Source organism: Gobio gobio, assembly GCF_949357685.1.
Source record: "Gobio gobio genome assembly, chromosome: 5".
Lineage (NCBI taxonomy): Eukaryota > Metazoa > Chordata > Actinopteri > Cypriniformes > Gobionidae > Gobio > Gobio gobio.
Window position 1 is genome coordinate 20,603,510 of NC_137101.1, and position 24,649 is coordinate 20,628,158.

General features: G+C 37.7%; 1 protein-coding gene across 5 annotated transcripts; it reads right to left on the reverse strand.

Annotated features, from left to right (window-relative positions):
• Positions 1 to 1,601: 1,601 nt before the first annotated feature.
• On the reverse strand, positions 1,602 to 24,649 carry cdhr5-rs (cadherin-related family member 5, related sequence). 5 transcript variants are annotated; one of them, XR_013816461.1, is made up of 16 exons: positions 24,340 to 24,649; positions 16,330 to 16,434; positions 14,881 to 15,089; positions 13,661 to 13,717; positions 13,496 to 13,588; positions 12,902 to 12,988; positions 12,583 to 12,693; positions 12,315 to 12,485; positions 10,605 to 10,695; positions 10,404 to 10,510; positions 10,013 to 10,213; positions 9,777 to 9,908; positions 9,525 to 9,603; positions 8,571 to 8,764; positions 2,830 to 2,977; positions 1,602 to 1,698 (listed from the first exon to the last, which is right to left on the reverse strand). XR_013816461.1 is itself a non-coding variant. In XM_079816538.1 (16 exons), exons 2-16 carry the CDS (start codon positions 16,383 to 16,385, stop codon positions 2,939 to 2,941), a joined length of 1,674 nt encoding a protein of 557 aa, XP_079672664.1. In that variant the 5' UTR covers positions 16,386 to 16,434; positions 24,340 to 24,575; the 3' UTR covers positions 2,167 to 2,938. The 5 variants fall into 5 exon arrangements, 4 of the variants coding, with proteins under 4 accessions (XP_079672664.1, XP_079672663.1, XP_079672666.1 ...); XM_079816538.1 differs by lacking the exon at positions 1,602 to 1,698 and adding an exon at positions 16,125 to 16,171 and having other exon boundaries at positions 2,167 to 2,977; positions 24,340 to 24,575; XM_079816537.1 differs by lacking the exon at positions 1,602 to 1,698 and adding an exon at positions 16,125 to 16,171 and having other exon boundaries at positions 2,167 to 2,977; positions 12,583 to 12,729; positions 24,340 to 24,527.

The window sequence follows — 24,649 nt, forward strand, 5'->3', positions numbered from 1 at the left end:
TGATGCTAGTGGAGGAAAACATTTTCTGATATGTTCCAAATTACCCCAAAGTGGCTCAAAAATATTTAGATCTGGTGACTGTTGAGGCCATGGGGGATGTTCAACTTCACTTTCAAGTTCACCTAACCATTCTGTCACAAGTCTTGCTGTTTGTGTTGGTGCATTATCATCCTGATACATGGCACCCCCTTCAGGGTACAATGTTTCAACCATTAGGTGCACATGGTATGTGGTAGTTATTGGCAGTGACGCCAATCAAGCACAGTGGGAATGCCATGATATTGCAGAGTTTGCTTCACTCTGGGAACGCAACAGTCGAGGTGTTAAGCCTCTTTTGGGCTTCTTCACACTGTAACTCCCACAGATGTGAGAAAGACAGTGAGGTTGGACTCATCAGAGAACAATACATGTTTCATATTATCCACAGCCCAAGATTTGGCACCAATGAAACTGACATTTGGCATTGGCACGTGTGACCCAAAGTTTGGCTGTAGCAGTCCGACCATGAATATTGACTCTGTGGAGCCCCCGTTTAACAGTTTTGGTGAAAACAGGAGAGTCAAGGTGCGCATTTCATTCTGCAGTGAGTTGGGCAGCTGTGGTTTTATGTTTTTTTGGATACACAATCCAGGTTAGTACCTGGACATCTCTTTCAGACAGCTTCCTCTTGCTTCGACAGTTACTCCTGTTGGATGTGGTTCATTATGTGGTGTTATGCCGACAATAACATGGATACCATAGCTCTCGAAACACCACAAAGACTTGCTGTCCAGGTCACAGATGAGCCAGCGAGATGCCCACCAACAATTTGTATGTACAGAAGTGCTGTTGCTCTACTAATTCAACCTTCTGCTATGACATGTAAAATCTGTGAAGATTGACCACAAGGCCGCGCATATATATGCGTGAAACCTCCAACATCATGGCCCTTTCCCATGTGGCACACTTCATATGCACTTTCGGTCTTACAGTGGTTGCCACGTGCATGTCTATTAAGTCCATGAGACCTAGTAGGGTGTCCCATTTGTCATTTTAAAATTCAGAAGGGTGCTCCCGAACGCCCCATTTGCGGTCGATATATGCGCCCTCGATGCACACTTTTGCTGAGCCCGCACTGATGCGAGCTCCACAGCAGACTTAATCCCAACAGTCAAAGCGGAGTTACGTCACGAATGTGCGGACTTGTAGGAAGACCGCAAGTGTTTAGTGTGCCATTTGGGACAGGGCCTAAATTGGCCAGTGTTTCAGTTTCATTGTCCAAACGCTATATGCTACATCTATGTGTGTGCTCCTAAACGGTCACAAATGTAAAGTCTTATTTAAGTATTTTCATTACATTTATATTTGTACATTATGTACATATTGTACATTTTCTGTTTGTCCAATCAAATGCTGTTTACAATGAGATGTCCCACCCACCTTCAACCGACATAGGCCTACTTCTTGACCATTTCGAAGAGTTGTATGTTGCAACTTTTGACCCATATGATCTTTGATATAGCCTACTAATAGTCGCAATAATACAGTACAGTACAAATAAGTACAAATTATGCTTTGCCTACGCAGGAATATCATGAATGTTCAAACCGGTGCAATTTTTTGCAAGTCAGTCTATATACTTTATTCAACAGAGGGCAAAAACAAGATCAAATGGGCAAAATTGTACTTCTTCTTCGTCACCCCACACCGAGAGCACACCTATTGGGTGAAAGTAATAAGCAAGTAAATCATATTACAAGAGATTGTATTTCTACAATCTCTTATAGAGATACAATCCTCTACAATTGTCTCTAATCACTCATTTTTCTTGTTAGTGTGTTTGGCCCCGATAATCACTGCTTGCAGCTATATTTTTTCTTTCTTTAGTAACATTTCTATCTGGCGGCTTTTAGGCTCCTGTGGCATTATTGGATATCAAGCTTTTACTTCTAAGTTGCAACAGAAGGAAAATTATCTAATGGCGCACTCTTGTGGTCACTATTCATACGACAGCAAAAAGCCCAGCTCTAAAATGTTTACCATTGTGAGATTTTAAAGTCAAGATGTATATAGTGCTTATTAAGATACATAGATTGTATGGAAGAGAGCATACAACATTCCCCAGTAATGAGTTTGTAAATGATCACAGTGAGTAAACGAAGACTGAATGTTCTTTTCTTTCTTTTTGATGAATTCACCATTTACAAGTTATAATGAATGTATATATATTTCTGCTGTGTATCCTGTATTCTGATTTATGAAATGTCTGGAATAACAGAAGAAAAAAATCACAGTAAAGGCATTTATAATGTTAATTTATATTTATCAAAGATTTCAAATAATTTATATTTATCAAAGAATCCTCTAAACGTTTCACAAAAATATTATGCAGCGCACAACTGTTTTCAAAATGTATAATATGAAATGTTTCTTGAGCACCAAATCAGATTATTAAAATAATTTCTAAAGGATAATGTGACGCTGAAGACTGGAGTAATGGCTGCTGAAAATTCAACTTAGTCATTACAAGAATAAATTGTCATTTCACAATATTAGTGTTTTTACTTTGTTTTAGATCAAATAAATGCAGCACTGGTGAGCATTAGACACTTATTTCAAAAACATTAAAACAATCTTACCAACCTGTGTATATTTAGAGTGAATATTGAAATGGACATGCTTTAGAAATTACATATCTAATTTAAGTATGAGTTCCAAAAGTTCCTTCAACATATGAGCTGCCATGAACAGGGTATTCCACTGTATCCATCCACACAAAACAAAAACATTCCCAAAATGCCACAAAAACATGTTCTCCAAAAGATTTGTGTAGGCACACTGTATGTTCACCTCCGTGTGCTCCTGCGATTCAGTCGCTCATGATGTTCTTGCTCCTGGCACAGCTATTGCTGGTGTCTCAAATTACAACTTTCTCAAATATGATTGTGATGTTTAAGTCCTATGAAACAGGGCGAGGAGAGATGGGTGATGATGCCTCCTGTGGACAAACAGAGAAATGACACATGAGAAGTTTACAGAGCAGCTATTATATTATGTTCAAAAAGATTAACCTTGCACCCTTGTCAAAACCATTTAAAGCCTTTAAGCAGTTTTACCTCAACAAAGACTTTGCTGTGTAGAATCCAAGATCTTTTCCAAAAGTAAAAAAAAAATAAAAAATTCAAAATAATTGATACACAAAAGCCATTTGCCGTTCACAGGATCTCCAGAAATCCTGAAGCCCCTGAATGTCATTAGTCCATCATATACCATATTTCCAACAGCAATTGCAACATGTTGCAGCAGAATATTTAACAAGATTTAGCTTTGGGTTAAGTCAAACATGGCAATGCATCAGTTTTGGCACAGAAAATTCAGAACATTTTTCAGCTTGTTTTTATTATTTCAATACTAAAATGGAAAATGACAGGCAATTTCAAACTTTTGTGTTTGAATGTTTTTTTACAAAACAGTTAACAGCAGACATGAGTAATCATAAAATTCTACTACATTTATTTACAACACACACTTCATTCTAGTTTCAGTGTTTCACTGCAATGCCAGGCAGAATTTGTATTGAAAATACATTAGAGGTGGATGAAAAAAATCTTATTTTCTCAAAGACACAGTCATCAAAACTTCATTTAAACTTATTTAAACTTAAGGCTGATCATGTGTGTGGCGAGCAGCGAGGCCGAGGGACCGTGAGGGCGGGACGAGGCGGCGCTCATCAGAGAGGATGAGCGCCAGCTGCGAGCCGCAGCGATCTCGGCCCTTGCGGAGGAGTTAGGGAGTATAAAGGAGGAGCGACGACAGTGAGGGACGAGAGAGGACCAGGCCTGGATTTTATGTTGTATTTTATTTATGTTTTGTTATGTGTTGCTGCAGTCGACCGTGAGGGGCTGCAGCTTATTATTTTCATTTTGTGTTTATTTGTATGTAGGCGACAGTCGTCCGCGAGGGGCTGTCGCCGCCATTTTAGTTTGTGTTTATTTTTGATTAAAAGTTATTTTGAATGTCCGCCGGTTCCCGCCTCCTTCTTCCCGTACAAACAACGTTTACTACAGTGGTGCCGAAGCCCGGGAAGAAGGAGGCGGGAACCGGCGGACAATCAAAACATTTAATCAAAATAAAATGGCGAACATACAAACAAACACAAAATGAAAATAAAAAGCTGCAGCCCCTCACGGACGACTGCAGCGAACACAAAATAAAACATAACACAAAATCCAGGCCTGGTCCTCTCTCGTCCCTCACTGTCGTCGCTCCTCCTTTATAGTCCCTCACTCCTCCGCGAGGGCCGAGATCGCTGCGGCGCGCAGCTGGCGCTCATCCTCCCTGATGAGCGCCGCCTCGTCCCGCCCTCACGGTCCCTCGGCCTCGCTGTTCGCCACAATGTGCACAATATTTCTTTACCACTCCAGCATGATGAAAACACAATAACAATTTTTGGAAATAAGTGCAACTTAACTTTTCTTTAAAACAATGAAATTTCAAGTCTTTCACCAGACATCCTTAAGAGTTTGAAAACAAATAAAACATATTTATGTCCTTCTTTATGAGCCTTTTTCTTTATATATTCCCTTTGGAACCTCGTCCATGGGTTTAAACTTGTAAGGATTTGGCTTTTTTAAATAAAAAATAGTTTAAAATCAAATTAGAGTCATCTAGAGCTTGAAGAATCAGGCATGCGATTCATCCGAATCCTCCATTTGCAATCCGATGGTCTTCATGTGGTCTACTGTAAACTGGTTTCGCCCATGTTTGTAATTGTGCCTTAAATCATTTGGCTCATCGTCTGCTGTGTCTTCATCGTCGCTGCTGTAAATAACAGAGGTCATGTTTTTGTATGGATCATTGTCATCTTCATCATCCTCATTAATATTGCCATGAGTGATGGTATATTCCTCTCTGGGTCCTACAGAAGGATTTGGACAACAAATATCCTCCTTTTCTGCAGGATTCTCCACATCTGCAGCAATAGTAAAAGTTTCCTGCTGTACAACAGGCATCAAAACATCCGCTCTGGTCTCTATTTGATTACATACAACCGCAATTTGTCCTTCTTCGTTTTTGGGCAAACTGTCCCCTGCCATTCCTTCTTCATCTTTAAAAGTGACTGTTTTTGCGAATCCTTTCCCATTGATCAGAGCTGAAGATGAGATGTTTATGGATGTTTTTTCTGGAAGCATCATGTCTGGCAGTGGCACAGGTCTGTCAGACTCAAACATCCTGGTCGGCGGAGGGAGCATGTCATCTCTTTTGGTGTACAATCCACTGGAGTATTCATGGTCAATGAACGCCACGTTGTGGTAGGAGGCATCCTCTATGAGTGATATGGGATGTCCTGAATTGACCTGTTGACCACGGAGAAAGGGCATTTAGGGTCTCCTCGAACAACCTTGACATATTCACAGGTCAAATCCTCTGCTGAGGTCCAGCGCTGATTATAGAGCATTTATGTGTGTCACTGATTCTTAAGACATTGGACAAAATTGTTTATGTATATATTATTTTGGATTAATCTTTCGTTCTGTCAGGAACACTATTGTCAAAGATGATTGACAATTAGCATACAGTTTGGATTGGCGGTATGGTTCTGTTCTGGGCAAGAACTCCCTGCGCATCCATGCAGCCTAGCATGGACAAGGGCTTCTGTTACCCTTAGGGAACAGAACCAACATAATGTATTGCAGATATCATTAATGTCAATATTTAATGTACAAAATGTAGTCTGATTCAAGGGGAATAAGAATACCAAATCCTGACTGGACGAGAGGAGGAGTTGGGGATGGAGTTCTTGTGACAGATGATGTATCATGACTGTGACAACCATATTAGCATAATTAAAAAATCTAAATATGTTTATATTTACATTTACATTTTTTAATTATGCTAATATTTTTGTCTACAAGAACAATGTTAAAGTGGTTTGGGAGGGAGGTCAATGATTTGAAATTTTAGTTTTTACATTTGATATAGATGTTATATTTATGTTGAACATAAATCAAAATATATACATATTTAAATATTTTTAAAACCTATAAGTGGTTTAGGGGTAGGTCAGTGATAATATACAGTCAACCCAAAATGTATTCAGACACTTTCAGATACATTTCTCACATCATCACAGTTTATTCGCTATAGTTTAGAAAATGGTAATAAAATATGACAATAACTCAGAATTAAACTGCGTCAGAACAAATTCAACTTGATGATGTCTGATAACTTTGATAGAAAGGTATGTAATGTATTACAATCAACCAATCAGCTGTCAGCTGTTAAATTTAAGTACACAATTAGATAATACCAATTTAGGTCAACCAATTACCAAGCAATGCTTCATTTTGTTCAGGATGTGGTGTAAAAGGGCGCATTAGCAATGTAAGAAAAAACACTTTAGCAAAACATGGTCAGGTCAAAGTGTTTGAATAGTTTTGGTCCCAAATGTACATCAATTTTACTGGTAGTCCAGTGTACGAAGAATTTTTGGGTATAATATGTCACAGTTAACTTTATTTTGCTATCCTCACTTACATAAATTAACTATAGTGTCCTGCACCCACTAGTAAAAAATGGTGTATGAATAATTTTTGGTTTGACTGTACATTTTATTAATTTTGATCAAATAAACAGTAAATGAAGATGAAATGCTACAGAACATTTTAGTGATCATCTTCAATATCAATTAAAGTTTGGGTTTTGTTTTTAGTTTTGTCTCATCTCTCAAGAATCAGAATCAGTCCTAAATCAATACACATAATTAACAATTACTACAACATTTTCAACAGTGTTTATTAAACTTGACAATGTAATACAAATACACATACACAAATACAAAACGCCTATCTATATGATATCAGACCAAATACACAGTGAACCATCAGACACAGGGGGCTGCGCTTCGTATACTGACCAGCTTAAATGGTGCACCATTTATGAGGAACTGTAACACTGACACTCCCATTTAAACCAGCCTATCAGGAGTATACAGCTTTCATTTTCTCCGAAAACACATCTCACCTTCACAAGGGACAGTGACAATGCAGAACACGTCTAGCTACTTAAATGTCAGGTACTTACCTGCTGAAACCATCTTAAGCTCTACATAAGAGAAATTAAAGAGGAACGTGAGGGGAAGACGACAATGGCAGGAGCTGTTTCTTAATGTTTGACTGTGTAAATGATGCTTTATATCATATTTGTTTTGTTCATAATACTGTAGTCTTCCATCAATTAAAACACAATATTTTCTTTTACTGTTAGCTATGTTATTGTTTGAAATGGAGTTTATACGTCTTGCTTGAACTGTTGCAGGCCAAGTAGTTTGTAAGTCTATAAAGGATGTACCAACTCCAGGGATAGGCTAGGAGACCCATTTACATGAAATAATTTCATGCATCTCGGCACAACCACGTCTATGATAAATGATCCAAATATACCTCATTCACTCATTTATTCATAAACCACTGTTCATTTTAACAGTGCTCCCTTTATAATCACTAAAAAGCTGTCACTCAGTTTAGTTCATCGCAATCTCACAAAGTTCTATTATAATCAATGAAGCTGACTGCACAATTATTTTTGTTTGTTTGTTATAATGAACAAAAATGCCAGCATTTTGTATGGTGAGTGGCCTATAAACACCTCTGATTGGCCATTGCATTCAAGAAATCAACAGATATGTCTGTGATTGTGTTTTTGCAGAGTTGAGCAATGTAGCGATTGTAAATAGAAACCTTTGACACTCTCCATAGCGCAAACACAGTGTGTACACATACACATTGTGTGTGTGTGCGTGTGTGTGTGTATGTGTGTGTGTGTGTGTGTATACTGTAATCCTTGTTTTAAGCCATTTAATTCATCGCACATATGTATCACAAGTGTTCATATCTCCTGCTATTTTTAAATAGGTACTGATGAGCATTCTGGCAGTATAGTATATGCCTCGAAAGGATGTGAGCTCACATCTGGTGTGACTCTTTTTTTTTTGGTTCTACCAGACAAAGTATAAGGAAGAGGAGATGAACCACTTGTGGATAAATGAAATACTGGTTTGAAACAAATAAAAATCTTTAAAATGTGCATAAACATAAGTTCGCTTGAGGTGGATACATTTATTTTTGGCATTTTTCCACAAGTTTGAACCCAACTGTATGTATCATGCTGCCCATGAGGCTAACAGCTCTGACAAGTGCATACATTTTTTTATTCGGTAAGAAGACTAAGATGGAAACTAAGATAGAAACACATTTACCTTATACATTCCTTGATTTGCGTAAAAAAAAATCAGGTGACCTAATTATTTCATGTCACTGAATAATTTTTTCATCTTTGAACAGCTCAAAGATGAAACACGCTATATTTTGAGCCAAATTCTCCATAAACTACTATTTTGTGAACACATTGTGTGGAATCACTGATTTATATCTGAGGTTTCAATTTTTCCCCATTCAAACTAAAAGGACCTACTTGTAAGCCTATATACTGTAGAAAATCGCTACGATGGACTGACGTGCCTCAAAGAGGCTGTATGGTATGTAAATAAAGGTTATTACTCAGTATGTTTGATATAAAATATTAGCTCTTACCACATTCGGGTGTTTCCCTAGGGCTACTGAACCCCTGTCTTCTGGATCCCGTCGCTCTCTTCGTCTCTTGGCCAGCCAGAGGCAAATAAATAGTGCGGTCACAGCCACTATAAGAACAAGGGCAGCAATGCCACCGGCCATCCCTGCGTTCATATCTGCAAACAGCCGTTCTTCGCCAAATGGACTTCTAGGAACTGTCCGAGAGTTTAAAGAGGGGGAAAAAATCTATGATTACTCTCAAAACCTTCTTCTTCTTCTGTGTAAGACACTTGTGTCTTACACCTTTAAGTGATTCGTCATTTAGTTTGGCTTTGAACGACTGCCAAAAGTAGAGCAGTGATCTAATAAATCTAATTTAACAGCTTATTCATGCCTCTTAAAAAAATCAACCATGAATAATCAAATTAACCAGATGAACGATCTATGTGAATTATCATTAATAGGGTTTAACCATCTGTGGTATGGTGTATCCATATGGCAAAATATTATTTCCCTTCACACTTTAAAGACAGATGCTGAAGAATTGCACCCCACATTACACTATTAAACACATTTCTTCTACATCTGGATTTTTTGAAAAGTTTCACTTTCAAGTGCCCCAAATTATGTTACTGCAGTTATTATTTAGAAATGTTCATAGTAAAGCAATTGGGTTTATGAATACAATAACACAATTATGGTAAACTAGACAAAAAGAAGAGTGCATGATTGACTCTTATAATCAGGATGAACTCAACTTTTAAGAGCAATATTAAAAGATTATCGATTATAATGAATCATGCAATTTCTGTTTTTAGGAGTTGTACCAATGTATGGACTTACATTTTAAAGTTTTTTGGTAGTATTTGATTTTTTTATGTTTTATTTATTTATTTTTGTTTAAGCAATTCTAGCGGGGGGGGGGGGGGGGGTATTTCCTTGTTAAAACATAATTCAGACAGAAGGGAAATTTACCTGGAAGCCCCCTCTGTAGAACTTCAATGTCCACTGAAGCATGTGCAGCCTCACCTGACTCTTCATCTGTTGCAATCACCTGTGATAAACAAATAAAAAAATCATCACATCATCAGTGATGTCATGGCTAATGTAATCCTGTCAGGGTCCATGTGTTACTGCTGTTTTGCACACATTCATAGCAATTTCAATACAAACTCTTGCTGATTTCATTAAGTCATGAAGTCATTAAGTCACAGTCACGACTGTTACCTCTAGGATGTGTCGGTCGAACGCTCTGAGCCGGTCGGTCTTTGCGATCACGATGCCATCCTGGGTAATGTGATACAGTTTACTGCTACCTGTCAAAGGTTGCATTGTGTAACTGATTTTTGGGTTTATTCCCTGCAAGACAGCGGGGGGGGGGGGAAGAGAGAAAATGCTCTAAATGAATGTTCACAGACAATTTTTGTTAAGTGTTTCCTATAAGGGAAATGTTTCCACTCTACATCTTTGAAGTCTCTGTCGACGGCTTGGACCACCAGGACTTGGTTCCCATAAGTAGTGACCAGAGTAGCAGGGCTGGAGCTCTCGATGAGGAACCCTTTGTAGACGGTCTTGTTGAACAATGGAGGAAACAGGTTCTCCGACACCACGTGCACTAGTGCCGTCGCCACCGAATATTTCTTCGGGTCGTTCACCTGCGCAGCCTATTGGAGTTCGCAAAAGGGATGTCATCATTGTCACATAACCCACACATTTATGTTGAATGCAATTGTATTGTATTTCCTCATATGAAGAATCACTGTTATGGTTTGCAATATGGCAGTTGAAGCACTTGCAGCAGATCAGAGTGTTAAATCAGCCATCACTTTGTTGTTCATAAACATTATTACCTACCATTATGCGGAGCCTGAATGAAGGGGTAAGGAGTCTGTTTTCCACACGTTGCCTGAGAGAGATCTCTCCTGTTTTCGCGTCAATTGTAAACCTGCCATTATCATCACCTATAAAGTAATTTTGAGCAACGCTAATAAATTATAATGTAGATTTAAAGGGTTAAACAGTTAATAAAAATCAATGCAACAGACATAAACTCACCTGACAGGATAGTGTAGACCAGAGGGGTCATTATGTCTTTGTCTCCATCTTCAGCATGAATGGGACCCGGAGAAAAATAAAGCACAGCATCCTAGATCATAAAGAGCATAAACATTAGGCTTAGTTCAGTTCTGTTACTACCTCTAGTCTCAGCCTCAGACATCACGCCCACGGACCGTTGGCTGAACGTCTGGGCCCGTATTCATAAAGATTCTAAGAGTCCTCTCAGAAAACTCCTAATTTAGCTTAAAAACTTTTACGTAGGAGTCTTAGCTTAAGAGCTATTCGGGACCGATCTAAGAGCAACTCTGAGCAAGGAAAATGCAAAAGCTTTTATCTTAGTGAAGAGGCGGGGCTGACCCCGTTGCTACGTATGACACAGTCTTTTGAAGACTGTGATTGGTTGGTTGTCCAAAAAGGGGAAAAAAGGAGCGCTTTTAAGTATAGGGTCTATTCTAAGCCTTCACTTTGAAATTACAAGCGCAAATTGTCCTATATTACCGTTCTCTCTCACTCACACACACATTATATGTATATGTACACTGAAAAAAATTATTATGGCCCGATTAAATTTGTGCTCGTTTAAATAATTTACATTTCGTTTTTTTTATTTTAATTTTAAAAAATGAATTGGTTTTATGGGAATTGCATGTGTTTTTGTTTAAATTGAGATCAAATAATTTGATTGCGACCACTTACGATAAAAAATTTAGTAAATTTAAAAAAAAAAAAATGTCAGTGTATATAAATGCTTTTATTATTTACCATGCTGTTAATTTCCTATAAGGTATTTTATTGGCTTAGAATTATAAACATTGTTCCACTCTTTCCAATTACACTGATTGCTGGCATGTCTATTTAATTGTTTGTTTGAAAGTTGGATTTAATGCAACAAACATGAGCCCTGCACAATCTAATCTATAGCGTCTTATTAAGTCACTGTCATCCATTGTCTGCAACACATTTCTTCTCCCTCTTCGTCTTTCTGCCATTTTCTCTGCTGCTAAAGAAACTCTTAAGCCTCTTAAAAGTCCTCGTCCGTGCTCCTAACAAATGTGATCTTAAGACCTCTTTTAAGGGTTAAGATGCTTTCTGAATTACTTTTTTCTTTACTAGGATTTTTTAGTTAATTTTAAGCTAACGCCCACATTTCTAAGAATTTTCTTAGAATTTTGTCACTAGGAGCTACTCTTTGCATTAAGATTCTTTATGAATACGGGCCCTGATGCATATGGCACACTTATCTGGAAATACTTCAGAAGTTTTGAAAGTCGTCATCTGATTGGTTGAATTCTACAGGATGTCCGCAAGACAATTGTTGTATTCTTTAATGGTCCGTCTGGAAACAAATACCTCCCTCGTGGAAGAAGAACGTCGTCGTGTTTACAACTGTGACAATGAGCTCGTACCCGGATCAACTAAAGGCTGGATTTTCAAAAGTATGTGAATTGTTGCAGTAAACTTGCACAATGTTCTTGAATCATTTTTAGACGCATGGCAGTCTGTTATTGCAGGAACATCGACTTTACATTTCCACGCCCATAAACATGACGCGGAACAAAACGAACTGTGATTGGTTGCGTTACATATCAAATGTTCTCTTGGGCGGTCCTTGACCAATGAAAGCTGCGATAGAATCCAGACCTTCTGCCGTCAGTCTGAAGGTCTGGCTACGCGAGACTACCTCTAACCTGTTCTGCCACCACATACCTCATCTGTTTCAGTGATGTTGACGCTGTACACAGGGTTGGTGCAGATATTATGATCTCCATTTTCATGAACAGGTGCACATGGCTGAAACTGTGGATACTGGTCATCGCCGTCCAGAACATTCACGGTGACCGTAGCTGTTGTGCTGTACTTTTCTTTTGTGGTCATTTCCTGTTGATTTAAAGAGCAAGAAGAGCAGTTTTTAATTATGATTCCTTTTGAGCACATCATATGTAAACAGTAAACTGTTCATAGATGTTTCACAAACCACAGCAAATATGACCACATGCAGCTGGGTTTTAGTCTCATAGTCCAAAGGTTTATCCAGGATCACCATCCCGCTGTTGGGCAGATCGATCCTAAAATAGCTGGCATCATCCTGAATGAGAGAGACACACAGTGCTGGTGGTGTTCTCTTAGATTGTGGAAAGAAAGAAGATGATTCGCGAATAACAAATACACTTTCAGGCCTCTGTATAGAGCAGGTTTATACAAAATAAGGAGCCATGAGGAGTAGTCAGGCTCCTGCAAAACCTTTAATTCAGCCTTTCATCTGTAATTTTGCCCCTATTAAATGTGCCACTCACTGTAGATTTGTCGGTCATATAAGTGATCGTGTCTCCATCGCTGTCTCTGGCTTTCACTGTGAACACCATCGAGTTTACAGTCAGCAACTGTGGGAAGAGAGTCAGGGGTCTAAGATATAATGACTCATGATTCTTTAAACTGATCAGTAAAAGATTCGGACCCACTTTATATTAGGTGGCCTTAACTACTATGTACTCACATTTTAATTAATCATTTGCTACAATGCATTTCTTGTGTACATACATGTTTTTACATTGTACTCACATTTTTAAAAATACCTGCACGTAATTACATCTGTAATTAATTTCTGTAGTTACATTTGTAGTTACACAGTTGACACTTCCCCTACACCTAACCCTACCCTTAAACTTACCCACACCACCAGACCTGTCCCTAACCCTACCCGTATCCCACCTCAATATCAGCAAAGCTGTTTTGCAATACAATTTGAACACAGTAAGTACATTGTACTAATTTTGTTATGTAAGTAGGGCCTACATAGTACTTAAGGCCACCTAATATAAAGTGGGGCCAAAGATTCATTCCAAATACGAGAGTAAAATCTGGAGTAAAACCGACCAACATTAGTTTACCTCACTTATATATCGTGGTTGAATGGTGTCTTCAAGGAAATATGGCCTGTTGTCGTTTTCATTCAATATCTCCACCATGACTCGATACTGACTCTAAAATAAGACCCTCTGGGTTAATTGCACTCCAGTATCATTAAGTATCATTCTTTTTGCAAAGCACCATACCCTTGTTATTTCATCTTCATAACATGTCAAAGTAGCTATCAGGACTGATCCCAGCACCTGCAAATTACCACAGGAAAAAGAAAAACATTAGATCACATAGCGAGGTTAGTATTTATATAGTCATTTTAATTCACACTTACAAAATGATTCACCTCAGATTATCATTGTTCCATTGGTACCCCTTTATATATAATATAATTCAAAAGTTTGGGGTCAGTAAAAAATTTACTTTTTGAAATAAATCAATACTTTTACTCATAAAAGATTCATTAAATTGATCAAAAGTGAGAGTGCATATATATATAACGTTACAAAAGATTTTGCTGTTCTTTTAAACTTTATATTCAGAAAAAAACCCAAGTCAGCATATTAGAAAGATTTATTAGAAGGATAATGTGACACTGAAGACTGAAGTAATGATGCTGAAAATTCAGCTTTGCCACCACAGGGATAAATTACATTTTAAAATATATTAAAATATAAATATGTTATTCTAAATTGTAATCATCAAAATTATTGTTTTTACTGTATTCTGATCAAATCAATGCAACCTTAAGAGATTTCTTACAAAAACGTTTGGTTTGAAAAAAACAAAAAAATAGGTTTGTTGCCTTCATATCTAACAGTGCATATTAATATTTAGTCATATTTAAACACTTAAATGACATATTACGATCAGCCGATATGTGCATCACTTCATTAAACAAAATGTACAAATTCTATTGTATTTTAGATTTTTTTTTTATTATTTTAGCATTTTTTTAAATAATTTTAAACAGAATATATTAAAAAGAAATACATTTTCAAAAAGTTTTATGGGTTACACTATTTTAAGGTGTCATTGTTTCAATGTAATTATTTATTTAAGTACTAAGTAATATTAATTAACAACATAGCGTAGGATTAGGGTTTGTTTGATGTTAGTATCATGTAATTATACATAATTTACTGTTATTACTATGGTAAATACATGTAACATATGTAACAAGGAAACTGTAAAATAAAGTGTTACCGTGTTATGTTTTATGCTATTTTTGCAACAGTCAAATCTGGTAAAATAAAGGTTATATAACTAATATTGATAATAATTTATAGACTTTCTATTTTAAAACTCTAAACTATGGCTTACAATTGCTCCAATGTGTTGGCTGGCTGTTTTAAAATCCTAATGCTTCAGTGTTATCCTGGCTTCCAGAACATCCACTATTCGTGTTAATCACCTCTCGATCCAAGGTCCTTGAAAACGATGAGTTGAGTCGGATAGTTCGGCCTTCAAGGTAAAACCAGTCAGCGTTTTCTCCTGTGAGACACAGACGGATGCTACTGGCTCCGGGGTCTCCATTGATACTGAGGTTGGCTATGAACTCTCCAATGGGACTGTTCTCTCTGACCGTGGCAAATATATCTTGACCTCCAAGGCATAAACTGGCTGCCGTTCAGATGAGAGATTGATTAGATTATGAGGATAAACATAAATCATCCATAAAATCACAGATTGCACAGCTAATTTATAAAACAGCACCTTCATAATAGGGAGAGCAGGGATAATTGTAACAAGTATTGGATTTTCCACAAATATTTCTGCTGCTCACACTTATCACTCATTAATAAAATACATAGGGGAGTCACTTTTATTTCAATGCTATGTAGATATATTATCTACTTTAATTTAAGCTTTAGGAGAAGGAAATCTATGTAAACTCATTTCTGCCAAGGAATTTAAAAAATAAATAAATAAATAAAAAATTATCCTCCCAATTCTGTATTTATATCTCACAGTTGTTGACATTTTTTCTCTGAATTGCAAGTTTCACACAAATCTGGCTCTATTTCTCACAAAGTTTCGCCTTTAAATCGCAATTTTGAGTTAACATCTCGCATTTTAGACTTGTTTTACAAGGTAACATGAATTCTGAGTTTATATCTCTTTGTAGTGTACAAACGTTTGCAAACTATCTGTCTCAAAAAAAAGCCTATTTTGTTTAAGAAATGTTTTGGTATTTAATTTAATATTCATATTAATACACAAAATGGACATTATACTTTCTTAATACATTTGATCATGGATATTTACTTTCTTAATACATGTGAACGATTCATTTGTGCATGTTATTCGGAAGAAAATACGGTTTCCCTTCGAAACATTAGACCTGTTCCAATTCTGAAATGTCTTTATTTTTTTCAGCTAACGACCCTAAGCCCTATTATTTTTTATACACGCTACAATCTTTTCACAGACGTACACAAGTGAAGGCCATAATTGGGGGTTTTGCACAACATTGCACACATATGCCACCCTACTTCTTTTGTTGTCAAATCCTGAAATATGCCATGTTATATAAGTAAAATGGGTAGCAAACACAGTTTCAAGTTGACTTTAAGCAAGAGACTCCATTTGCTCTTTCTTTAATCTCATTTCTGCCAAGAAAAAAAAAAACAATTGAGATATTAAAATTAATCTCACTTGTGACTTTCCATTCCGACACGTTGAGTGAATCCGAACTCTCAATACTATAGAAGAGAGTCATTCAGAGACTCATTATCATTTCCAACAACCTCATAACCATTTCTGGCACATATGTTAACATTCACCAGCCTATATCACAGAGCAGTGATTCGTGAAAATTAGCCTCTGTCGTTGCAGATCCTGATTTCAGAGAGGTGTTTACCTTTTGCGATGTGATAGAATATGTTCAGTGCCATCTGGCAGAGGAACAATCTCCATGGCGTCAACATGGTTGATATTCCCCTGGGCTCACGTCTCCTTGTCCCAGCTGTAAAAGAAATGCCAAACGCTGACAGTCAATTGCTCTGAAGGATTTAGAGTGCTCATATTACCTGTCACAAAGAGCAGACTTTCTTATTCAAACCAAAGGTCAATTAAATCAAAAGATTAACAAAGCATATTTATACTGTCGCGGCACCATCTGAAATTCATCAGTCGAGTTACTCATGCGAGTCAAATCAAACTGCAAAGTGATTTTCTAGAACCTCATACAGTCTCTCACCAAAACAGTGTTTGTTTACTTCTGTTTGGGCTTTAGTCGTGTGTAGTCTTCACCTCAGTGTACTTGAAACCTATTATGATGTCTTGAGCCGGTGTAAAGCCACCAGCCTGGCAGTGATGTGGGTTACGTGACCTCCAGGCCGCTCTTTTGGTCCTCCACTTTCTACCTCAACACACCCCTCCACATGAGAGCTTTTTCCAAATCCTCACATAATACCTGCAAAGCATGCCTAAGAACTATTGTTTCCCATTTAAGTTTTGCTGCTTCCCAAGCGAAACTAATCGAATCATGTTTTGTTGTTTTTTCATGCATGAGGATTACATTATTTCCGGTAGCATTTTGTACACCACAACAACAGCAAAAAAACTAACATGGGATTAGTTGTAACACACATGGTTTAAAACTTTCCACACATGCCAGGATGACGAAACTTAGTGTATTTACTAGTTGCCATATCAACATTATTTAGAGCAAAAAATTGCGCCAAAATTAAAAAATATTTGGAAGATTTATGGGTTATTTTAACCATAGCAAAAGTAAATTTGTTACTTAGGATTATTTCTCATCTCTGTTTTTTGTGTTTATTTAAAATAAGACAAATCTGATATTATTTTAATCTTATTTTTAATAATTCTTTTGAGAAACCATGAGAAAACGGTAAATAATGAAAGTCAATGTTCAGAAATTATTAATTATTATTATGTTTTTAACTGTACTGTACAGCTGTATTAGGTGATGTGTTTGTTGTCAAACTCAATTTTTTTTATATTTTTAATTATTGTCATGAAATGAAATTAATGAAAATTTTAATGAAATGTCATTATTTTATTTATAAAAGTTAATAATTGCATTTTATTGACACAATATCTTAGTTTGTCTTGAATATTTTTCAGATTATATCAGGTATTTTAAGCTGTCATATGCTCATGTTACATTGTGCCCCTCACATGCTACAATGTACCCCACCTATGGGGCACGTTGTCACATTTCACTTCCATTCTTTCGGGGGTAAATCAAGAAAAAAGTATACACTGTATTACTGAAACAAAACCACATAATTGAACTAGACGTGTGAAATTAATCTGGGAAAAAATCCCCAAGTGGATTTACACATACTGAGAAAGTCAAAAAGCGCTAGGTCAAAAAGCGCTCCCCCCATGCCGTTTTCTATACAATAAAATACATAACTGCATGAGGGTTAGTAAATAATGACAATTGTGATTTTTGGATGAATTATTCCTTTACAGTTCAATCATCACATGACCACTAGGGGACACCATCACTATCACTCTTGCCTTCAATGCATAAGATTGTAATGGCTGTCCTTCAGACTGAGAGGGCTATTGCTAAAAACACAGCTCAGGACAGCATGAAAGGCAAGGTAATCTTATTCTGATAAGGTGAAGTTCACAGTTGAACTGTGGTTGAACTGGCTGTGGATAATACCACTGGGACAAAGGCATTTTATAGGAAGTAATAATGACATGACATGTACACTACTGTTCAAACTGTTTGGTTGTGGTAAGAATTGTTTTTTTTAATGTTTTTCAAAAACATCTTTTATGCTCTCCAACGCTGATTAGTAAATACAGTTAAATTGTGAAATATTATATAAAATAACTCTTAATATTGTAAAATGCAATTTATTTCTGTGATGGCAAAGCTGAATTTTCAGCATCATTACTACACTCTTCAGTGTCACGTGATCCTTCAGAAATCATTCTAATATGCTGATTTGCTGCTCAAGGAACATTTCTTATTATTGTCATTGTTGAAAACAGTTGTGCTGCTAAATACTTTTATAGAACCTTGAAAATTTTACAGGATTCCTTCACGAAAAGAAGGTCTTTACTGTCACATTTGATCAATTTACATCCTTGCTGAATAAAAGTTTAAAACACTTTACAATAAGTTTTCATTTGTTAACATTAGTTAATGTATTTTTAACGAACATGAACTAACCATGAGCAACACATTTGTTACTGTATTTGTTAATGTTAAAGACTCTTGAAACAAGCTGTATCACATTTAATCTACTAAATTATGAATTACATTTTGCTTAAATGTGCGATTAAGGGCTTGGCTAGAGAACTGATACGCAGTGGATAATTGCCAATTATAATATCTCTGATCTATTCTAATGAAGAAATTCAACCAATGCCAATATTAAGACGTTAAACTTCCCACATTAAAATGTAATTAGCAAGTATATGATTCTTTACATCACTAATGATTTTAATGGCTTTGCAATATAAGCATCATAATGTACAGTAAATACATTATAATAATATGGCTATAATATGTTATGGCTGATATGCATGTTATTATAGGCTAATATATATTTATAGGCTAAAATTAGATGTTAAAATCTGAAATTGGATACAAGTGTCTGCTAATGTAAATTTAAAATACAATATGTAACAAGGGGTCTCTTGGCCGACTCTCTGTCCACCAAGGTGTCCTTGAAAAAAAAAAAAAAAGTCCTGTCACTGTTACATATTGTATTTTAAATGTTTACGTCTATTGGCATTGGCAGAATTTCTTCATTAGAATAGATTATATAATTATTGGCAATTATCCACTGCTTATCAGTTCTCTAGCTAAGCCCTTAATAGCACATTTACTCAAATATGTAATTCATAATTTAGTAGTTTAAATGTGACGCAGCTTGTTTAAAGTGTCTACTAATTAATACATAATGTTTCAGGGGAACGGCCTGATTAAAATATGCCATAAATGAATCCTGAATCAACAGGTCTTGCTAGCCATGTTAACTCCTGTGAACTCTCTGAAACTCCTCCTTATTATGCAGCCATGCCAGATGTTATCAATGATTGTTTGGATACAGGATGACTGTATGTGGATTGCACGTGATAAGGGATTAAATCGAGTAATTAATGCGAAACAGGAAGTAGGTCTCTGCCACAACCAAGATTATAGGATTACAGCACAATATGGTTTAATATTCTTGCTGCACATGGTAGCTTGCTATTGATTATGCATTTCTCCGTGTTTGTCTGCAAGTGTTGCTGAAGACCACTTAAATTAGTTTTAGCATAAGAATTTGCAGAACTAGTGATGACGCTGAATTGTGTTGTTTTTATTTGATTAGTCGAATCTCACATTTGAGAGCCCTCATCTGCAGAGATGCACTCAATTGTGAAAAGTGTTACGATTCATAAATATTATTTAAAGGGATAGTTCATCCAAAAATTTCAATTAACCAAAGAGTTGATGGGCCCCATTGACTTCCATAGTATATAAAAAAATACTTTGGAAGTCAATGGGGTCCATCAACTGTGTGGTTACTGACATTCTTCAAAATATCTTCTTTTGTGTTCAGGAGAAGAAAGACATTCACACAGGTTTGGAACTAGGGGTGAGTAAATGGGTAAATATCCATTTAAGAATGTATAAACTTTATATGCATGTAATATTACTGTTTTACTGTATTTATTTGATCAAATAAAGAGACACCCCTCTAGATCATTGAATTCAGGTGTTCCAATCACTTCCAAGGACAATTTTATCAAATCAAGCACCTATAGGCATGCAGACTGCATCTACAAACATTTGTGAAAGAATGGGTCGCTCTCAGTGAATTCAAGCGTGGTACCATGATAGGTTTGCCACCTGTGCAATAAGTCCATTCATGAAATGTCCTCACTACTAAATATTCCACGGTCAACTGTTAGTGGTATTATAACAAAGTGGAAGCAATTGGGAACAACAGCAACTCAGCCACAAAGTGGTAGACCACGTAAAAACACAGAGCAGGGTCAGCACATGCTGAGGCACACAGTGCGCAGAAGTCGCCAACTTTCTGCAAAGACCTCCACACTTCATGTGGCCTTCAGATTAGCTTCATGGAATGGGTTTCCATGGCCGAGCAGCTGCATCCAAGCCTTATATCACCAAGTGCAATGCAAAGCGCCAGATGAAGTGGTGTAAAGCACACTGCCACTGGACTCTAAAGCAGTGGAGACGTGTTCTCTAGAGTGACAAATCACACTTCTCTGTCTGGCAATCCGATGGACGAGTGTGGGTTTTGCAGTTCGCAGGAGAACGGTACTTGCCTGACTACATTGTGCCAAGTGTAAAGTTTGGAGGAGGGGGGATTATGGTATGGGGTTGTTTTAAAGGTGTTGGGTTTGGCTCTTAGTTCCAGTGAAAGGAACTCTTACTGCTTCAGCATACCAAGACATTTCAGACAATTCCATGCTCCCAACTTTGTGGAAACAAGTTTTGGGATGGCCCCATCCTGTTTAAACCAGTGCACAAAGCAAGGTCCATAAAGACATGGTTTGGTGTGGAGGAACTTGACTGGCCTGCACAGAGTCCTGACCTCAACCCGATAGAACACCTTAGGGATGAATAAGAGCGGAGACTGCGAGCCAGGCCGTCTCGTTCGACATCAGTGCCTGACCTCACAAATGCTCCCCTAGAATGGGAAAAAATTCCCATAAACACACTCCTAAACCTTGTAGAAAGCCTTTCCAGAAGAGTTGAAGCTGTTATAGCTGCAAAGGGAGGGCCAACTCCATATTAAACCCTACGGATTAAGAATGGGATATCATTAAAGTTCATGTGCATGTAAAGGCAGACGTGTATATATACACACCGATCAGGCATAACATTATTGTTATGTATGTAAATACGACTCTTACTCGTGCTAGCTTTAACTCTTTAATGTCTTCGAAACCCGTCTCACATTTCCGAACAGTCGTAAAAACATTCAACGTTTACGTCACTTTCCGTTCCCCAACCCTTAAAGTAACCGGCGTTCATTCTATCTTATTAATGTAACAAACACATTACTTTAACTAAACATCAGGTTATTAGACTAATTAAGCATGCAACAATTATGTCCTAATATTGTGTTGGTCCCCCTTTTGTTGCCAAAACAGCCCTGACCCATTGAGGCATGGAATCCACCAGACCCCTGAAGTCCTGTGAGTTGCAAGGTGGGGCCTCCATGGATCAGACTTGTTTGTTCAGCACATCCCACAGATGCTCGATTGGATTGAGATATGGGGAATTTGGAGAACAAGTCAACACCTCAAACTTGTTGTCGTGCTCCTCAAACCATTCATGAAACATTTTCGCTCTGTGGCAGGGTACATTATCCTGCTGAAAGAGGCCACAGCCACCAGGGAATACCGTTTCCATGAAAGAGTGTACATGGTCTGCCACAATGCTTAGGTAGGTGGTACGTGTCAAAGTAACATCCGCATGGATGGCAGGACCCAAGGTTTCCCAGCAGAACATTGCACAAACCATCACACTTCCTCCACCGGCTTGCCTTCATCCCACAGTGCATCCTGGTGCCATGTGTTCCCCAGGCAAGCGACATACACGCACCCGGCCATCAACATGATGTAAAAGAAAACGTGATTTATCAGACCAGGCCAATCGAATCACCACTTTTCATAGATACTGACTACTGCAGACCAGGAACACCCCACAAGAGCTGCAGTTTTGGAGATGCTCTGACCCAGTCGTCTAGCCATCACAATTTGGCCCTTGTCAAACTCACTCAAATCCTTACGCTTGCCCAATTTTCCTGCTTCTAACGCATCAACTTTGATGATGAATATATAGGGCCCTATCTTGCACCCAGCGCAATTGACTTTGTACACCGACGCATGTGTCATTCCTATTTTGCACCCGCGCAAAGCGCGCTTTTCCCTCCACAGAAGCACGTCGCTAAACTAGTGAATGAACTTGCGCTACCTGGGCGGTTCAGCGCAAAAAAGGAGGCGTGTTCCGGCGCAAACAATCCCTGGTGCTATTTTGCTGTTCCATTAAACAATTGCGCCACTGACCAGAAAAAACCTAGTCTAAAGTCAGTGGCGCGTTGCGCGTTGTTCATTATGCTATTTTAAGGGCGCATGCTTGACCATAATGTATAGCGTGCACAACGCGCATACACTTTGCTCATGTAATCTACACAGATGCAACAGTTATTTTTGCAAATCATAAATTGTTACACTAAAAAAATATTAACACATGAGATGACGGAAATCATTGTGGTGTGCCACGAAGATGTGAAAAAAATAGGCATAAATCTAGCTTACAAATGATTCAGGCTAATTGTAATAATTAAGGATAAGACCTGTTTGCCCAATAGTGGCAAGACTTATATGTATATAAGGACATCTGACAAATTGGTTTGTCCGTCAAGAACCAGGAAAAAAAAATCGACTGAAAAACTGAAAAAACTGAAAGACTGAAAAAAAAAAAGACTGTGAAATCACCTTTACCATAATGTACAACATTACAACTTCACTTCTCTGTCTTTCACTGCTCTTACAAGCATATCAGTGTCCTCGGCTGTGAACCGCTCCTGGCGTGCGCCTGGTAAATGCGCCATAATAATAGCAATCCATAATGGAACTTGCGCACCTGCTTTTAAAGGGAATGTTGGATGACGCTCGGATTGGTTTATTCACGTTACGCCCAAACCACACCTATGAATAATGAAGCTACTTCAGACCAACCCATTTTAGATTTGCGCCGGGCGCAAGAGCCATTTATCCCGCCGGGAAAATAGCAACAGCGCCGAGACCCGCCCACAAAGTTACTTGCGCTTCGTGCTTTGACACTTGCGTTTCAGATCGTTAAAATAGGGCCCATAGAGTTTTGCTTATAAGCGTTTACTCTTTGTATATGTTTACTGACTATATATAATTTTATAAAGTAAAAATGACAAGTCACCATATAATTTATGATAGAAATTGATGTAATAATCTTCTAGTAATTCACTAAAGTAAGTATTGTAAAGTAAAATGTATTTAAATAATAGAAATAAATGATACCAATAAGTAATGCCGGGTACAAATAACAATGTAGGGTACAAAGCACATTTTAGAAGTTCAAGTAAGCTGGTGTGTATCATTTAAAAAGTTTTACTGTAAAAAAAAAAAATTCAACATTGTAAATAACACAACGATTAAACACAATTGGAGTAACACTTTCTGTGGGAAAATCGTTTCAAAGTAAATCCAAAACCCTTTTTTCAATCTGTTAAATCTGTAGAAACACACCAATAAACACTACAGAGAGAGAGGCCGGCAACTCAAACGCGGTCCAGCATGTTTAGAAGCATAATGATTCATGCGGTCTCCTTAGATGAGAACATCAGACTCATTAGAGCTGCTTTGGAAATGGACTCAAGCCTAGCGAGACAATTAGCATGAAGCATGGCCAGTCGGTAAACCAGAAAAATAACAGACTTTCTGATACAGGTCACTTTTTAAAAGAAAAAGCGAAGACAAATCCAATGTTCTTGTCAAAGTCACAAAACCATTTATCTGTATTCCTGTCATGTTTATAAGATCAGGCCCAAGCTATGCTGACTGGATGCTTCAGTAATCAGATTGCTTTGAGGCTGATCTAAAGAGGTCACTGAACATCTACACAGCGGTCTATCAATACAGCTGAAGAAAAATACACTTTTGTTTGCATCAAACATTCACTTAATCACAAAAGCTGGTCTAAACAGGACAGTTTACAAAACCCAGGCAGCTACTGCATGCTGGTAAAGTGCTTTCACTACAGTCATTACAGGAAAGCAACAGTCCTTTGAAGTGTAAACAATACAAATCACACACTAGACCAAATCTAGACCAAACACACACACACACTTAGATTCCCTCAGTATTTCCTCACCGTTGCTCGGTGGTGGTTATCCTTTGTTTTCGAGCTCAGGGGATCCTGCTGTCACTTCCTGCGGTGGCTGCTCCTGTCCTTCGCCACATGTCTGTCCCATGCGGGGGGCTGAAACCTGCGCCACAGGGAACAGCGGGTCGCCACAGTGCAAAATGCAACAGATTTCTCTGGCTAGTTAAGTCAAGGCTGCTCAGAGAGAGAAAGAGAGAGAGAGAGAGAGAGAGAGAGAGAGAGAGAGAGAGAGAGAGAGGGATCACAATGTGTTTAGCTGGAGGGAATTAAGAGCTCTCACACACAGCAGAGCGAGGGC